The following is a 17,435-nucleotide window of genomic DNA, read 5'->3' on the forward strand; positions in this document are numbered from 1 at the left end:
TTTAATGGCTTCAAATTATCAAGGCCTGGTGTCTGAGTTCCTTGAGGGAGAGTTTCCACCTGAGTTGGGCCTCACCCCTCCCCTGGGGAAGGCACAGGCTCCAGATAACCTCTCAAGGAACCTTGTTTCTGCCTATGCCTGGGGCAGTTGCAGCCTGAGAAGCCCTGCCGCTGTATCCAAAGGCAGCCAAGTTTCCATAGAAACACAACCACAAAAACCTCTGTTGTTGTTTTTGTTTTTTATCTTTTTCCATTGGCTGTGCCCCCTTAGCACTGGGGCAAAAATCAGCGACCTCCGTTTTGACCAGTTTCACCTAAGGTGGGGGCCTATTTTTAGTAGTCAGAATTTGTGAATTAATTCCACACTTAAAGTTCAATTGCACTCAGCCCCTGCTGCTGGTAAGGTCACTTTCCTTTCCCTTCTGGGAAGCAGCCTGTGAGGGAAGGGCGTGAGGCGCCGCGGCCTGAGGAACTCACAGTCCTGGGTGGGCTTGCAGCCAGCCCAGCTAGTCCGGACTGAGGTATGCTGTGTGTCCAGTCACTGACGTGGCCCCAGGAGCTGTTCTGTACTGTTCCCTGGTTATTTGGTAGGTGTCCTGGAGGACAAACTAAATCTCCACACCTTGCTAAGCCACCATCTTGGCTCGTTCCCATGTTCAAATTATTTTTGAAAATGGAAATGAGAACAAGAAAAAACAGTATTAAAAGGAACTCTAAAGGTTTGTGGACAGGTTGGGTTTTTAGGGATAAAAGTTATCTGAGTGTGTATATTCTGTTTTGAATCTGAGGTGCACACACACATTTTAATATATGAGGAAGACTTAAAATTGATATGTTATACTTTAACAACTTTTTTGTTTTCAGTGTTATACAAAACAATCTTTAAAAATATTTGTATGGGGAAGGCAATGGTAGCTCAGTGGCATAGTTTTCACCTGCCATGCTGGAGACCCAGGTTCAGTTCCCAGTGCCTGCCCATGTATTAAAATATATATATATATATTTGAATGGATAAAGAAATATAGATGTATGCATATACATGAGTTAGTATACACAGATATAATTTTTGTTTTTTTTTTTGCTTAGCCTAGAGGCAATAACACCCTAGCAGTAATGAGCACAGTTTAGGGCCCAGATCTTGGTTTCTAAATACCATTCTCCAGTTAAAGGAAACTAGGACCCTTTGGAGAACAAGTTGATACATGGGCTGGGGCAGGACCAAGATACGTCCAGAACGTATTATAGTACCATATATTAGGGACGTGCTCAAACGGATGGGAACATATCAAAAGGACACAGAAGCCATGAAGAAAAAAAGGGACACAGAAGCCAAACTGAAAGAACTCCCATTGAAGAAAGTTGGAATAATATGAATAATAAAATAAAACGATAATATGGGTTACAACAGAAAATATTCATGAATCCATATTGATTATAAATAAACAACTAAATAAGTAAATAAATGAGCAAGAGTAACAACTCTTCCTTAAAGAAGAATTCCAAATTAGTAAATGTAGAAGGAATGAGAGAAATAAAAAATCATCATCAGAACACCACAGTGATGATTGCTTCAGGCCCACCCATGGATGCTCAAATTAGCAGGATGTTTGCATGGTCTTAAAAGTATCCTGTCTTCATATATTTGGTAATAACAAAGGAAAGAATGGTGGGTTTACTTTTGCCACATATTCAGTGTTAATATTAGCAGTGATGTGTATCAACATCCTGTACCCCTTGATTTTATGCACTGAGAATGGTTCATCATTTCTGTGATAGCCTCTCCAATAATGCACAACTCATTCAGAGCATGAGAAGGCAGCAGTTTAAGGGACATTCAGAAGAGTAAATGACCATTGTCTTTAGAGTATCAAGATCATAAAAGACAAGGAAAGACTGAGGAATTTTCATAAATTGAAGAAGATTAGGAAGTGTGACAGCTGGGTGCAACATGGGATCCAGAAACAGTGAGGGGACATTGGTGAAAAAACTTGTGGTTTGAATAAATTCTGTACTTTTCTTAGTATTATTTTGCTGAGGTTAATTTCTTAATTTTGCTGGTTGTTGTATGGAAGATAGTAATATGAGGGAAAGCTAGATGAGAGGAGTATGCAGAAAAAAATTTAAGAAATGAGTCCTAATGTGTATGGCATCTTAAATTCAATGAAATATGTAGGTAGATTTTGAAGGGAAAATGTGAAAAAAGACATTAAAAATATAGAGGAAGTAATTAATAGAATAAGAACTTCAGGGATAGTATTGAGAGCACTATTGAAAAGTTAATCTTGCAAAGGAGTGTCCCTAGTTCTCTTAAGATTGTAATGTTGGGAGTGCAGAGAGATAGATTCAGAGATCCAGGGTGGGAAGATAGAAGAAAAAGGAAACTTGACCTCACTGAAGAAGTTACTAAACTGGATGTGTGCAGCTGTTTTTGGAAAGGGGATGCTTGGCCTCATTTGCTGAATGTAGAGGATACTTTAAGGGGGGCTCATTTTAGAATTGCGCTTGTGCTGAGTCTCAGTACAGAGTATTGAGATGAATTGTGGAAGTGCAGAGAAGTAGAAAATAAAAGCCCAGGCACAACAACAACTTCCTAAGATTTTTATTAAACTACATAGATGCTAATAAGTACATGGGGTGTGAGAGTGGTCTGATTTAATAGCCAGATTTTAGCCAAAAATTCTATATATTCCTGGAATATAATTTATGTTGACATTTTCTCTCAATCATTTCCATTTTCAGCATTATACTTGGAGTTAACAAGTTATTTGGAATATGTTCTTTAGTTAATTCACGTATTTCCCATTCTCATTTCAGAGTTATGTTGGGCAGATAGTAACTGTCTTCTGTATGTCTTAGCTAAATATACAAACACAAGGTGTGCCATTAGGTGTGTGATGCATACTGAAAAGATACCTGCAGATTAAAACAAAAATTATTGAAATGATTATTATAAAGTGGGAGCAAAATTTTAGGTAGAACCGTAAGAAATTGCTGATTCACTGTTTATTTTTTCCTACAAAAGGGCAATTTCATTTGAGTCAACAACAAAAAAAGGATAGTGGTCAACATTTGATTTCTAAATACTTTCAGAGCTGATACTAATTTTCATTTAATATTCAAGCTTACCTTAGCATATGTTAATGATGGATATAAAAGAGAGAAACAATACAGAATCTTCATGGATCACAGTAATAGACATTATGTCGACCTTCACTATATTACAGTCCTCCTGTCAGACGCCAGAGAGGAAGAAGGGATCGTCTGTCTCGACATAATTCCATTAGTCAAGATGAAAACTATCACCATCTCCCATATGCACAGCAACAAGCAATAGAGGAACCTCGAGCCTTCCACCCTCCGAATGTATCCCCCCGTCTGTTACATCCTGCTGCTCATCCACCACAGCAGAACACAGTAATGGTTGACCTACATGATCAGGTACAGTAACAGAATGTCCTGGAAATATAGATCCTAAAAGTTGGTGTCAGTTTCTTGAGATAGTTTGGTTCTTTTTGTATATTTCTTTTAATTTTACCCAAAAGGAAACAGTTTACCTAAAATGATGCTATCTTAGTTAAGTTCTTCAAACTTAATCAGGACTGGAATTTGAATTCTTCACAGCTTCTTCAGAAGAAAGGTGAACTTAAGAAAATTAGGATCAAGATTATGAAATGACTTTATATAATAGTTTGTTTGAAATTACTGATTTAGGATTAATAAGGAATTCTGGACAGATGATGCTTTGGCTGTAAATCCTTATTTGTCATCTCCCTTCCAATTTCTTCTAGAGTAATTCAGTTGGGAGACAGCTGAGTGCATCTTTGCTTACAGGTTCTCCATAGGTTACTCAACTGAAGGTTTAGCTGAGGAGAGGGCTTGCTTCTCTTAAAAGTTTGAGAGTGAAAACCAAAATTTTGAAGTCTGGTTTCTAAGATAATAAAGTAATTATCCACATAAATCTAGGTGCATTCTTAGAAAGTTTCTGAATGTTAAGAATAAAGAAGAATCTTAAAAGTTTATAGATAGACAGCATTAGAAAGGAATCATAGTAGCATTTGATTTTTTTTTAACTACTGGATGAAAGAAAACAGTAAAAAATGTGTACTGCCATTTAAGTACAACTGAAAATATTCATGAATCTATACTGATTATAAATAAATCACTGAATGTATGAATAAATAAATAAGTAAATAAATGTGATCTTGCCCACATTCTTCTGTTGGACATTTTCTTCCCTGGTATTCACAACACACTTTTAAAAAATCAATCATATAATAATAAATTCAAAATGAGGACTCTTTCCAGGGTACCTTGGTTGTGCTCATAACCCAAAGGAAGTTATCAGTTATAAGTGAAAAATTGATTTAAAAGACGCTCAGATATGAAAGAAGAAAAACTATGTGAATATCAAGAGTTGTTGAATAGGCAGTTGTTAAAGTTTAATTTTTAAAAAGCTAAATAAAATGGAATGAATAAATACAGTAAATAAAACTGACAGCATATACCCTAATTGGTGAAGGACAAAAATTGGCAGTTGGACAAATAATTATTTAATATATTATTTGATATTATCTTGTAAGTTTTAGCAAATGCAGTAAAATAATTAGTAAAACATTGAAAAGAGGACACACTTGTGTCTTTTTTTCTACCCCATGATATAATTTAATTTTAAGAAAAATTTGGTGAGGTACCCTAGATGCCAATTAACCTTTTTTTTTTGCATGAGCAGGCACCGGAAATTAAACCTGGGTCTCTGGCATGGCAGGTGAGAACTCTGCCACTGAGCCACTGTTGCCTGCCCTAGATGCAAATTAAGTGTACAAAAAGCAATAACTTGTGTCCATCAACTGATTAATAGATAAACAATGTGGTATACCCATAAAATGGAATATTTTTCATTCATTAAAAGGAATGAATTATGCCTGATTATTTTATTTTGTAAACCTCCAACTTCTCTAATTTAATAAAAGAGTGAAGTTCTGAAACATAATACAATGTGGATGGACCTTGAAAGCATGCTAAGTGAAAAAAGCTCATCACAAAAGGCCGAAGATAATAAATATAATGATTCCATTTGTTTGAAATATCTAGAATAGGTAAATCCATAAAAACAGAAAGTAGATTAGTGCTGGGGTGAGGGAGGAATGGAGAGTGACTAGTCCTTTTTGGGGTGAAAAAAATATTCTGAAATTACATAATGGTGATAGTATAAGCCATTGAATTTGTACACTTTAAAGTTATTAAAAATCAATAACTTAAGATACAAATACTTGGAAATGGAAAGAAGAAAATATTGCATTTCAGTAGTGACAAATATGTATGAAATAACAAGAAAACCATGTGTGTGAAGAAAGCTATGAAATCTTAATACACAAAGCAAGGTGTGTAAATAGAACATGCAGTTACCATATGATTGGTTGAGAAAACAATATTAAAATGTCAATTCTCAAAAAACTCGGATATAAAATTGGTGTAATTTTCATGAGAAGGCAATTTTATTTTGGGGGGTTGTGAAATAATTTTAAAGATATTAAGAAATAAATATTTGCGAACAGAAAAGTAAAATATGTAAAAGAAGAAAAGTCATTATGGAACTTGTTTTACCAGTTAATGAGGGCATACTGTAAAGAAGTCAAGATCAAATGAGTTTATGGAATAGAATAGAGAATCCACAATTAGATTTAGAGCCTAGCAATCTGTTTTAACAAGCTCTTCAAGTAATTCTGAAGTACTCTGCAACTAAGGAACCACTGGTCTATAATCCTGAAGAAAGACAAGGTGGACATAGCCACTCTTCCAATATTAGGATGTATTCTAAAGCTGTGAAAATGAAGACGTTTATGCTGGAATAGTCAGATAGACTAGTGAAATAGAATATAAAGTCCAGGAATTATGAATACTTGGTATAGGACATAAGGGACAGTGCATGTAAGTGAGGAGAGGAATAGAATTTTTGGTAAATGATGTTGGAACAATTGGGTGTCCATATGGAAAATTACAGTTAGACCCTTTACCTTATACTATTCACAAAAGTTGATTCCAAATGGATTAAGGACTTAAATGTGTTAAAGGCAAAACTATATAACACTTTAAGAAAGTAAATTAGGAATGACTTCCAGGAGGAAAGACTCTCCTAAATAAGACATAAGAATACTATACAGGAAACTATAAACTTAATTAAAATAAAGAAATTGCATTGATTGTCAGAAGTAAATGCAAACATGTATCAGTCACTTAAGTTTTGACAATGATGTCAAAAGCACTGAAACCCCTATCCCTCCACTAAAAAAACCCTGGTACCTTGAATTTCATTAAAATAAAAAAATTTGGCTCATCCAAAGGCAGTATTTAACAAGTAATAAGACCAAACCACAGTCTGGAAGAAAATACTCACAATCTCATATGTGACTAGAATCCAGAACATTCAAACAACTGTCATAACCGCAGATACTGTGCCAAACATTAGGGATACCTACTTGATAGGCCAAGCCCTTGATCTTAAGGCTTGCTCTTGTGAAGCTTATGTATATAGCGGAGAAGTTTGACCTACCTATAGGTATGCCTGAAAGACACCTCCAGGGAACCTGTTTTGTTGCTCAGATGTGGCCTTTCTCTTAAGCCCAACTCTGCAAGGGAAGCCATTGCCCTCCGCACTACATGAGGCATGGCATCCAAGGATGAAAGTCTTCCTAATGGTGTGGGAGATGAGCCTGGCGCTGTGGGATCAACAATGCCATCCTGATCAAAATGGGGGGAAGAAGTGTAACAAATAAGTCATCAGTGGCTAAGAGACTTCAAAGAGTTGAGAGGCTACACTAGAGGTCACTTTTTTTTCTTTTGTGTTTTTTTAATTAATTTTTAAATTTTTTTTAAATACAAAAAAAACACCAAATGTAAACATTCGTAATTTTTTATCATTCCATTCTACATATGTAATCAGTAATTCACAATTTCAGCACATAGTTGCATATTCATCATCATGATCATTTCTTAGAACATTTACATCTATGCAGAAAAAGAAATAAAAAGAAAACAGAAAAAAAAAATCATATATACCATACCCCCCACCCCCACTTCACTGATCACCAGCATTTCACTCTAAATTTATTTTCACATTTGTTCCCCCTACTATTCATCTTTATTCCATATGTTTTACTCGTCTGTTTGTAAGGTAGATAAAAGGAGCATCAGACACAAGGTTTTCATAGTCACATTGTGAAAGCTCTATCATTATACAATCATCTTCAAGAACAACGGCTACTGGAACACAGCTCCACATTTTCAGGCAGTTCCCTCCAGCCTTTCCACTTCATCTTGACTAACAAGGTGATATCTATTTAATGCGTAAGAATAACCTCCAGGATAACCTCTCGACTCTATTTGGAATCTCTCAGCCATTGACACTTATTTTGTCTCATTTCTCGCTTCCCCCTTTTGGTCAAGAAGGTTTTCTCAATCCCCTGATGCTGAGTCTCAGCTCATTCCAGGATTTCTATCCCACATTGCCAGGAAGGTCCACATCCCTGGGAGTCATGTCCCACATAGACAGGGGAGGGTGGTGAGTTTGCTTGTTGTGTTGGCTGGAGAGAGAGACCACATCTGAGCAACAAAAGAGGTTCTCTTGGGGGTGACTCTTAGGCCTAATTTTAAGTAGGCTTGACCTATCCTTTGTGGGGTTAATTTTTCATATGAACAAACCCCAAGATTGGGGACTCAGCCTAGAGCTTTGATTGTCCGCACTGCTTGTGAGAACATCAAGAATTCAACTTGGGAAAGTTGAATTTTCCCCTTCTCATCATTCCCCAAAGGGGAATTTGCAAATATTTTTTTATTCACTGTTCAAATCATAGAGGTCACTCTTAACTCATGCTTCAATTAGACATTACTACGTATCGTAACTTGCCAAACCTTAACCACAGCCATTCCTGCCAATGCTAAAGAGCACCTAGGCCGTTATATCAGAGTCTACAAAGGTTTCATGCACTAGGGTAATTCTCCAAAACCTACAATCTCCAGATGGGTCCCTGGACCAAATAAGTCGTGAAATGCAGAGGGACCACCCCTTCTAGAATATCAGCCAGTTCCATCCCCCTATCTCATATCATCGATAGCCCCTTCCACCATGGAAAATGTTACAAAGGGCATAGCCAAATACCCCTAAGGTGGGAGATAGATCAAAGGTGATGGTGGGGTTATACAGAGAAGGTAGGGTTTAACAAACGAGTGTGAATTATACTGATACTTCTTATTATACTGATACTTCTTTTAGCCTCCAGTGCCTTAGAGCAGCTAGAAATAAAAACCAAAATTGAGGAATTGTAACCCATACTAAACTCTGAAATCTGTTCTACAACTAGTTGTTGTAATATACTTTGAAATTTATCGCTTTTATGTATATATGTTATTTAAAGAGAAGGAGGAGTATGTAGAGAAAATAGCATTTAACAAATGAGTATGACTGCTGAATCATTATATTGATATTTCTGTTGATCTCCAGTATCTTGGAGCAGCTAGAATAAAGAACAAAAAATCAGGGAACTGTAATCCATACCAAACTTTAAAATCTGTTCTATAACTTATTGTTAAAATGTACTTGGAAATGTATTATTGTTTTTTTTATATATATGTTATATTTCACAATTTTAAAAAAGTTTAAAAAAATAAAAAGGATATAAATAGAAAATTTTTAAAAATCCAGTTTTAAAATAAAGACTAACAATTCTAATTCTATTGCTTATGAAAGTATAAAATGATACAATCACTTAGGAAAACTGTTGGTCAGTTTCTAATAATGCCAAGTATGCACCTACCCCACAGTCCAGCAGTTCCATTCTAGGCATACTCAAGAAGAATTAATAAGTTCTTAAGAAAAATTTATACATGATTGTTTATAGCAGCTTTTATAATAGCCCAAAACTGGAACAACACAGATACCCATTGACAGATAAATGAGTAAACAAAGTATGATGTATCCATGCAATGGAATACAACTCAACAGTAAAAGAACCAAGTACTGATAACATGGAATAACCCTGATGAATTGAACAGAACTATTGTGTCAAGAGAACAAAGCCAGACACAAAGGAATACACACTGTATGGTATCATTCATATGACGTTTAAGAACAGAAAGACGCATCTATGGTAACTGAAGCTCAGACCCTTAGGCAAAGCATTCAATAACTGGGAAGAGAAGGCATGAGGGAATTTTCTCAAGTGAGAGAAATGTTCAGTATTTTGATCCAGGACTGGTTATACAAATATATACACAGGTTAATCTTCATCAAGTGTGTACCCAAGATGTGTGCATCTTATTGATTGAAAATTCTACACTGATTTTTAAAAATTCCTGTATTCGTCACATCATCATAAAGACAGTGTAAAAGCATTTAACCAAAAATGACTAGTTTGGGGTTCATATTTAGATGGCACAGCTATAAACAAAAAACAGGCCATGATTATCACAAAAATCAAGGTAGTGGTTCCTGTGGGCATGGATGGGGGAAGCAGAGTCAGTGAGAGGTCATAGTCATTTTGGCCAGCAAGACGCCCATGAAAGGCCTCTCAGGGGGTATTGTCAGTGTTCTGTTTATCTGGCTATGTGATGGTTACAGGAGTGGAGTGTTTGCTTGATAATTTTTTTCAGTCTCGCTGTTCATGTTGTTTGTACTTTGTTACATATATATTTCACATAATTAATAGAAAGAAATAGGAAACTTCCATACTTCATTGATTTTAAAATGTATAGTTTTTCGTATTTTAACATTCCTGAAGTAGTACGTTTCTCAGTGTTTGGCCAAGCAGCAGTTGTGGCAACACAATTGTTATTGCTGTGCAAGCAGTATTCTAGCATCAAAACTTTAGCAGTCAGTTGGGGGCGGGGAGGGCGGGAGCTGGAGATATACTCTTTTAACCCATAGGACTTAGACAGTTGTGGTTAGGAGGTGGGAGAAGGGGGTGAATTATTCTTAAAGCAATGGTAAAAAATAAACCAACCCTTTATAATTACAAACCTGCCTTAAGAATCTAGCACCACTGGCCTTGGGTTTTTTTAATAGCTTTTCTTTTTAAAAGAAATACTATATTATTAAACCTTTTAAGTGGAAAAATACAGTGACTCAGCAGATTCAGAATCTAAAAGTAAAGAATAACTGCTTTAACCACTTTATTTCACTTAATTTACCTTTTTAAAAATGCTCAAGTTTTATGTGATCTCATTAAAGTACCTTCTGTGAATATATAAATACAAAATTTCCAAGTGACATGAAAACTATATCAGTTAGTTGGGAGCATTTTTCTTAGTACCTGAAACAGTGCTTTATCATACAAATGATAGCATCTTACATTCAATGAAATATGGTAATATGTAAAGAAACTGGATATCAGAAATCAGTAGTTAACTTCTTATTGGTAAAATTCAATATATCTTTCTGTTGATATCAGATAATAGATAGATGGCTGTGAACATTATTTTTAAAGAGTATCTTGCTAATGCAATAAGGAAAGAAAAATGAATAATTGGTTGAATATTAGAAAAGAAACAGTCATCTCTTGGAAGATATAGTTGTATACCTAGGAAAGGAAAGATGTTTAAAAATATATTAGAATTAAGAAGATAGGGTTGTTAGAGTCAGAATACACAAATAAAAATTAATAGCTTTCCTCAGTACTAGCATTAACCAGTTTGTCACAGCAATAGAGAAAAATAATCTATTGGTAATATCACAAATCTTACAAAAGAAATTTGAGTAATAAGTGCTGTAGTAAGGTAGAATATTTTTATGGAGAAAATAATTGATTCTTGAAGGGTAGAGTCCTAGTGTTAAACATATTGGGTGGGCCACGGTGGCTCAGCAGGCAAGAATGCTCGCCTGCCATGCCAGAGGACCTGGGTTCTATTCCTGGTGCCTGCCTATGTTAAAAAATAAAAATAAAAATAAAATAAATAAACATATCGTGACATAGTATGTTTCTGGATGAAATGGCTTGATATGAAATTGAGTTCTTTGTACAATAATTATTTAATATAATTACAATCAGAATACCATTGAGTGTTGGAACTGGATAACATTATTTGAGTTTATATAAAAGAATAAATGTGTGAAAACAGGCAGAAATATGAAGTGCAAAGTATGGTAAGGAAGAAAATTTGTCTTACCAGGTAATAACCTTTCTATAAAGATACTACAATTAAAACCGCACAAATTGGCAGAAACATATCAATCCAAGAATATGTAGAAACTTAATTGAATGGAAAAAGATTATATTTTAGTTTAAAGGAAAAAGGATGATTTAATAAATGGAGCAGGTATAATTGTCTATCCATAAGAGAAATTAGAGCTCTGTTTCATATTATAAACATTTTTATATGTATATAAAAATTAATGTATGTAAATTAAACTTACATTAATATACATAATTAATTAATGTAAATTAAAATGTAAAAGTATTAGAGAGGTTAGGAGCATATTTATGTAACTTCATCAGTAAAGGAAGAACAAAGACTAAGATTAGACTACATAAGAAGGTAAGATCATGAAATACAAAGTACATCATTAAATAAAGATTTTATCAAAAGATAAAATACAGATTGGAAGAACTATTTTTGTTACACACAAGGAACAGTATATTCATATCTGTAATTAGAAAGCAATACTACAACATGGATAGGAAAATGACAGCTTACAAGAAAATGGACAGTGAATAAACAATATTGACTATTTATAGAAAAGAAAATCCAAATGGTTAAAAACACTAAAAGATGCTCATTCTCTCTGATAGTAAAGAAATTCAAATTTAAAGCAAGGATGCTGACAGCAGTTTTTTCGCTCTTCACAGTGGTAAACATGCTTGTGTTGCAAGAACATCTACCTTGAGTGGAGATGCTGGGAAATGGAAAACATGTTAACTATTAGGAGTATGATTAGTGTCCATCTAGCCTTTACAAGTCATCTGGCAATAGCTGTAAAAAATTTCAGATACATTCACCATTTTATCCAGTGATTGCGCTGAAATAAATGAAACTACTAATGAAACTTACTAATATGTAAGATATAAATATTCAGTGATTTTTTTTTTTTACAACTGTTTGTATTGGCAAGGATGAACACAATTTGAATGTCTATTAGTATGTGAATGACTGAAACAAGGGTACTTGGAATATTTGGCTGTCACTCAAAAAGAAAGTGTTTCTTTTCATTCTCTCTTTACTCACCTTGAGTAGATGGCTACAATATTAAGTGAAGCAATTACAGAGTAATATGATCTTATTTATGTTACAAAACAAACATATATGACAACTTATGCTCATGTGGAAGGACATGTCATTAACATTGTTTACCTTAGGATGGGAGTAAGACTGGACAGGAGGAAGGGAGGCTTATTTTTATTTACTTATTTTTAATTTTTTTATTGATATATTATATAGTCACATACCATATAATAATTCAAAGTGTATAATCGATGGTTCACAGTATCACCATATTGCTATGCATTTATCGTCATGATCAACTTTTTCTTTCTTGTGAAAAAATAACAAAACAAAAAAATTTCGAAGCATATCACAGCAGTAAGTTGTAGAACAGATTTCAGGGTTGGTATGGGTTATAATTCCACAATTTTAGGTTTTTGCTCTTAGCTGCTCTAAGATACTAGAGACTAAAAGAAGTATCAGGGCAGGCCACGGTGGCTCAACAGGCAGAGTTCTCACCTGCCATACCGGCAACCTGGGTTTGATTTCTGGTGCCTGCCCATGCAAAAAAAAAAAAAATACACACACACCAATATAATGACTCAGCAATCATACTCATTTGTTAAACCCTACCTTGTCTGTATAACTCCACCATCATCTTTGATCTTTCTCGGGAGGGAGTTTATTAATTTTTTTATACTGCTTTGCATTGTTTCACTATGCAGTGAAAGTGTATTCCTTTTGTAATTAAACAAAATATTTTTTTTCTGATGGATGTGACCTGGTATTGGAAGATGTAAACTTTCATTGTCCTTTTTTAAAGACAGTTTTTCTGCTTTATAAAGCAGACAAGGTTTGTTGTCCTTTCCTGATTGGAACCCCTGCTGCAGGCTTTGCAGAGTCCTAGGCTTTTCAAGTTTCTTTGAGCAAAGAGTGGGGCTGCAGTTCTGCATGCATCATATACTATTGAAACGGTCAGCTTTCCTATAAACAGGAGAATACTGTTCCTGTTAAAACTATTGGAGAGGCATATTTTGACAGTGTACAACTGAGAAGAGAATCAGCTAGTGTCCAAATTTTAATTATTCTAATAGTTGTTTTATGGAGACAGTGAAAGTTCTATTCTTTTTTCCTAATAGCTCCATCAGGGCACAGTACCTGTTTCATATACGGTAACAACAGTGGCACCACACGGGATTCCACTCTGCACAGGCCAGCACATCCCTGCTTGCAGTACACAACAAGTACCAGGATGCTCTGTGGTTTTCAGTGGACAGCACCTCCCTGTCTGTAGTGTGCCTCCTCCAGTAAGTCTGTGCCTGTGTTCTCATAAGATCTACTGTTAAACAAGTGTTATTTTAATATGTCTCAGAAAATCCTATTTAAAATGGCTACATACGTTGAATAAGCAAATAAAATTTCTTGAAAGACTGCCTTTTGTAGCTTCATTTTCAAGTAAAAAACATAGGAGTATATGGTAGTGACAGATTTCAATCTTACTGTATGTTTTAATTAAATTAAGTATATATTCTGATACTTTTTCTTACAGATGCTTCAGGCATGTTCAGTTCAGCATTTACCAGTACCATATGCTGCATTCCCACCCCTTATTTCTAGTGACCCATTTCTTTTACATCCTCCTCACCTTTCACCACATCATCCTCCTCATTTGCCACCTCCAGGCCAGTTCGTCCCTTTCCAAACACAGCAGTCACGATCGGTAGGTATCTTTATTCTTATGTCTTTAATTTTCCCAGAATATTTAGATCAAAAAGGTAGCTTAAGAGTCAGTTGATTTCCATTGAAACAGGATAATTTAGGCTTTATTTTGCTTCTTAAGAGAAAGGAATTAGTGTAGATGTACTTACCTAATATAATCTTGGTCTCTTAAATTTTGTCAGTTGTCTAATTTAAATTTGTGCTGTTCCTTCATATCTGCAATCTTGAAAAAGGAAGTAAATATGTAGGAAAAACTCTCTTATAGTTGTATGTTTTTTTCTCTTATGTCTTAATAAAAGAAAATGAAATTATTATACAATTGTTAATACTTGTTAGAATAATGTTTGTATTCATTTATTGATTCTTGTCAGCCATGAACTGAATATTTGAAGAGAATTTTACCCTTACATGTTCTATTTCCATGACCATGTGCAAGTAAATTAGCCCTTCTGAGCCTCAATTGTTTTTTTCCAAAACATGAGAATAGGCCTATTTTTCTGCAACTTTTATATTGAAAAGCAGATGTGATTGTTAACTAACAGAGATAATTCTGTCCTGAGGCTGGAATATAGCCAAGAAGCATGTTATTTGGTCGGGGGTGGGGGGAGTGAAGATGCGATGGTAAATACTGTACAGGTGGAAGAAATTGCAAAGAAAGAAGGCCCAGCTGTTGTTCACACAGGCCAAGTTCAGCATCTTAAATCATCAGACATTAGGAGGGAAGAGGAAGGAAAACAGATAGAAATTGTTAGAAGATATCAATTATTGAAAAGAACTTAAAAGTTTATTGCAGCAGAACATAACCCTCCTCTTTGTGCTGGCTACCAAAAAGAGGTGAGCTTACATGGCTGCTTTCCTGATAGTTTAGAAGTAATTATAATAGAATTTTAGAACTACTTCTTTAAGAAAATCTTTTATTAGAATCAGGACAAGATTTATGCCAGGTTGCTCTCCTTTTTAGCCCCTGGTACCTATTAATTCAAAGGTAAAGCAGAGTTCACCATCACTTGAATCTGAATCTGGAATGCTATGAAAGATTCAATCCTGAATCAGGACTTAAAATTCCCTTGTATAATCATAAGATCAGCAATTGTTATTTATTTCAATCATACCTAAGCTTCCTAATTAAAGTATTAGTAATTATATTTGAATACTATGCTGCTATTCTGTATCTGAGGGACCAAGTCAAACTAATGTTTAAAACCACATGACCCTGAGATAATTGAAAACATGCCCACATGTAAATATGTACACAAAAATGTTCATGGCTGGGTGCATGGGTGATTCAGTGGTAGAATGCTCACCTTCCATGCGGAAGACCTAGATTCGATTCCTGGAACATTCCCCCTCCCCGCCAAGAAAGCTTATGGCATTGTTTACAATAGCCCGAAAGTGGAAACAGCCCAAATGTCCATCAGCTGATGAGCAGATAAACAAATGTGATATATCCATGCAATGAAATGTTATTCAGCCATAACAAATAATAAAAGTATTGGTACAGATGATACATGGATAAACCATGAAATCCTTATGCTAAGTAAAGAAGCCAGAGACAAAAGGTCATATATTGTATGGATCTGTTTTTACGAAATGTCCAGAATAGGCAAACATAGATACAGAAAATACGTTAGTGGTTTTCTAGGGCTGAGGGAGGCATTACAGGGGATATTTTGCATGGGAGGTGGGGAGGACTTTTATGGGTGGTGACTGCTAATGGATATGGGGTTTCTGTCTGGGGAGATAAAAATATTCTGAAATTCAGTAGTGGTGATAATTGCACAACTATACTAAAATCCATCAAATTACTTCCTTTTTAAAAAAAATATTTTTGTGACAAATCTTCACACATATGCAGTCTGTGCATGGTATACAGTCAGTGGCACACAATATCATCGCATAGTTGTGTATTCTTTTCTGTGATCATTTTTAGAACATTTGCATCACTCCAGAAAAAGAAATAAAAAGAAAGAGAGAAAAAAAGAACTCGTAAATCCCAGGCCACTTACTCCTCCCTCTCATTGACCCACAGTATTTCAATATATCCAGTTTTTACCCTTTATCTCCCACTATTATTTATTTTTATCCTTATTGTTATTATTATTTTTTTTTACTCATTTGTCCATACCCTGGATAAAAGGAACATCATACACAAGGTTTACACGATCACCCAATCACATTGTAAAAGCTATTTAGTTATACAGTCCTATTCAAGAATGAAAGCTACTGGAACATAGTTCAACAGTTTCAGGTACTTCCCTTAGCCACTCCAATATACCATAAACTACAAAAGGGATATCTATATAATACGTAAGAATAACCTTCAGGATCACCTCTCAACTGTTTGAAATCTCTCAGCCACTGAGACTTTATTTTGTCTCGTTTCTTTAGAGCCATTCTTAATGAATTAAATTAAAAGGAAGAGTCTTCTTAGTCTATATGTCCACCTAGTCTAAAATATGTATTTTTAATTGACATGAATGTCGCAAGAGCCTTTAAAGATATTTTGAGATGGGGGATGGGAACTGTCTTTTTTTAGAAAGCATAACGTATCTAAACATGGAAATATATTAGATTCCTTTTTTCCCTTCAGCCTCTGCAAAGGATAGAAAATGAAGTGGAACTCTTAGGGGAGCATCTTCCTGTGGGAGGTTTTACTTACCCTCCATCAGCCCACCCTGCAACATTACCTCCATCAGCTCCTTTGCAGTTCTTAACACATGATCCTTTGCATCAGGAGGTGTCCTTTGGTGTCGTAAGTTTTTGTGCATTGTTAATATGAATTTATTAATTGCTTTTATTTGTGGTGTTTCAATTTAACTTCTACCACATTTAGAATTTTAGTTGTTTTCTTAGGCTTTCAGTTGGAAAGTTGTATTTAGAACTATAACTGTATGTGGTCATTTCTATGCTATTAACATTTAAATTTAAAGAGTATTAAATACTAGAACAGTAAAGAACTTTCTAGGTTTAAAAAAAGCATAAGAGACTACTCATCCTGTTAATTAGTTGTTAAGGTAAAATGAATAATCTTGAATCATCTTAACATTTCTCCCCTATAGCCTTATCCTCCATTTATGCCTCGGAGGCTCACAGGACGTAGTAGATACCGATCCCAGCAGCCAATTCCACCTCCCCCTTATCATCCCAGCCTACTACCATATGTGCTGTAAGTTCTTTCTTTAATGAATTCTGATTTTTGACACCTTTTAGAATCTGTTTCCTTTATGAATGTCTTCTGTGTAATATGGTACTTAGCGTGTTTTAGATACTTGTTTTTACTTATCATTAAGGTGTTGGGATGGAGAATCCAGTGTAAGGGTGAAAGGGAAGAACCAAGGACATGAGAGAAATGGAAAGGAAGAAATTTGTGAGCCAAAACAAGTCAAGAGATAAAATTTAAGATGAAAATTAAGAGTTTTGCTTCTTATATAAGTAGCATCACCTGCCACCTCTTATTACCCAGCTTTTGATGCTGTTGCTGCTATCTAAGGAGGAAAAGGAGAAGCAGAGTTATTTTTGCGTCTCAGA

General features: G+C 35.0%; 1 protein-coding gene across 19 annotated transcripts in view; it reads left to right on the top strand.

Annotated features, from left to right (window-relative positions):
- The window catches only part of RNF38 (ring finger protein 38), a 218,604-nt gene that overhangs the window by 180,422 nt on the left and 20,747 nt on the right, over positions 1 to 17,435 (top strand). For all 19 annotated transcript variants that reach the window (XM_077147696.1, XM_077147710.1, XM_077147716.1 and 16 more), the window contains 5 exons: positions 3,224 to 3,437; positions 13,328 to 13,495; positions 13,738 to 13,908; positions 16,498 to 16,659; positions 16,967 to 17,073. In XM_077147696.1, the coding sequence (XP_077003811.1) occupies positions 3,224 to 3,437; positions 13,328 to 13,495; positions 13,738 to 13,908; positions 16,498 to 16,659; positions 16,967 to 17,073 (822 nt within the window). The remainder of the gene's footprint in view (positions 1 to 3,223; positions 3,438 to 13,327; positions 13,496 to 13,737; positions 13,909 to 16,497; positions 16,660 to 16,966; positions 17,074 to 17,435) is intronic.

This window comes from Tamandua tetradactyla, chromosome 2 (assembly GCF_023851605.1).
Source record: "Tamandua tetradactyla isolate mTamTet1 chromosome 2, mTamTet1.pri, whole genome shotgun sequence".
Lineage (NCBI taxonomy): Eukaryota > Metazoa > Chordata > Mammalia > Pilosa > Myrmecophagidae > Tamandua > Tamandua tetradactyla.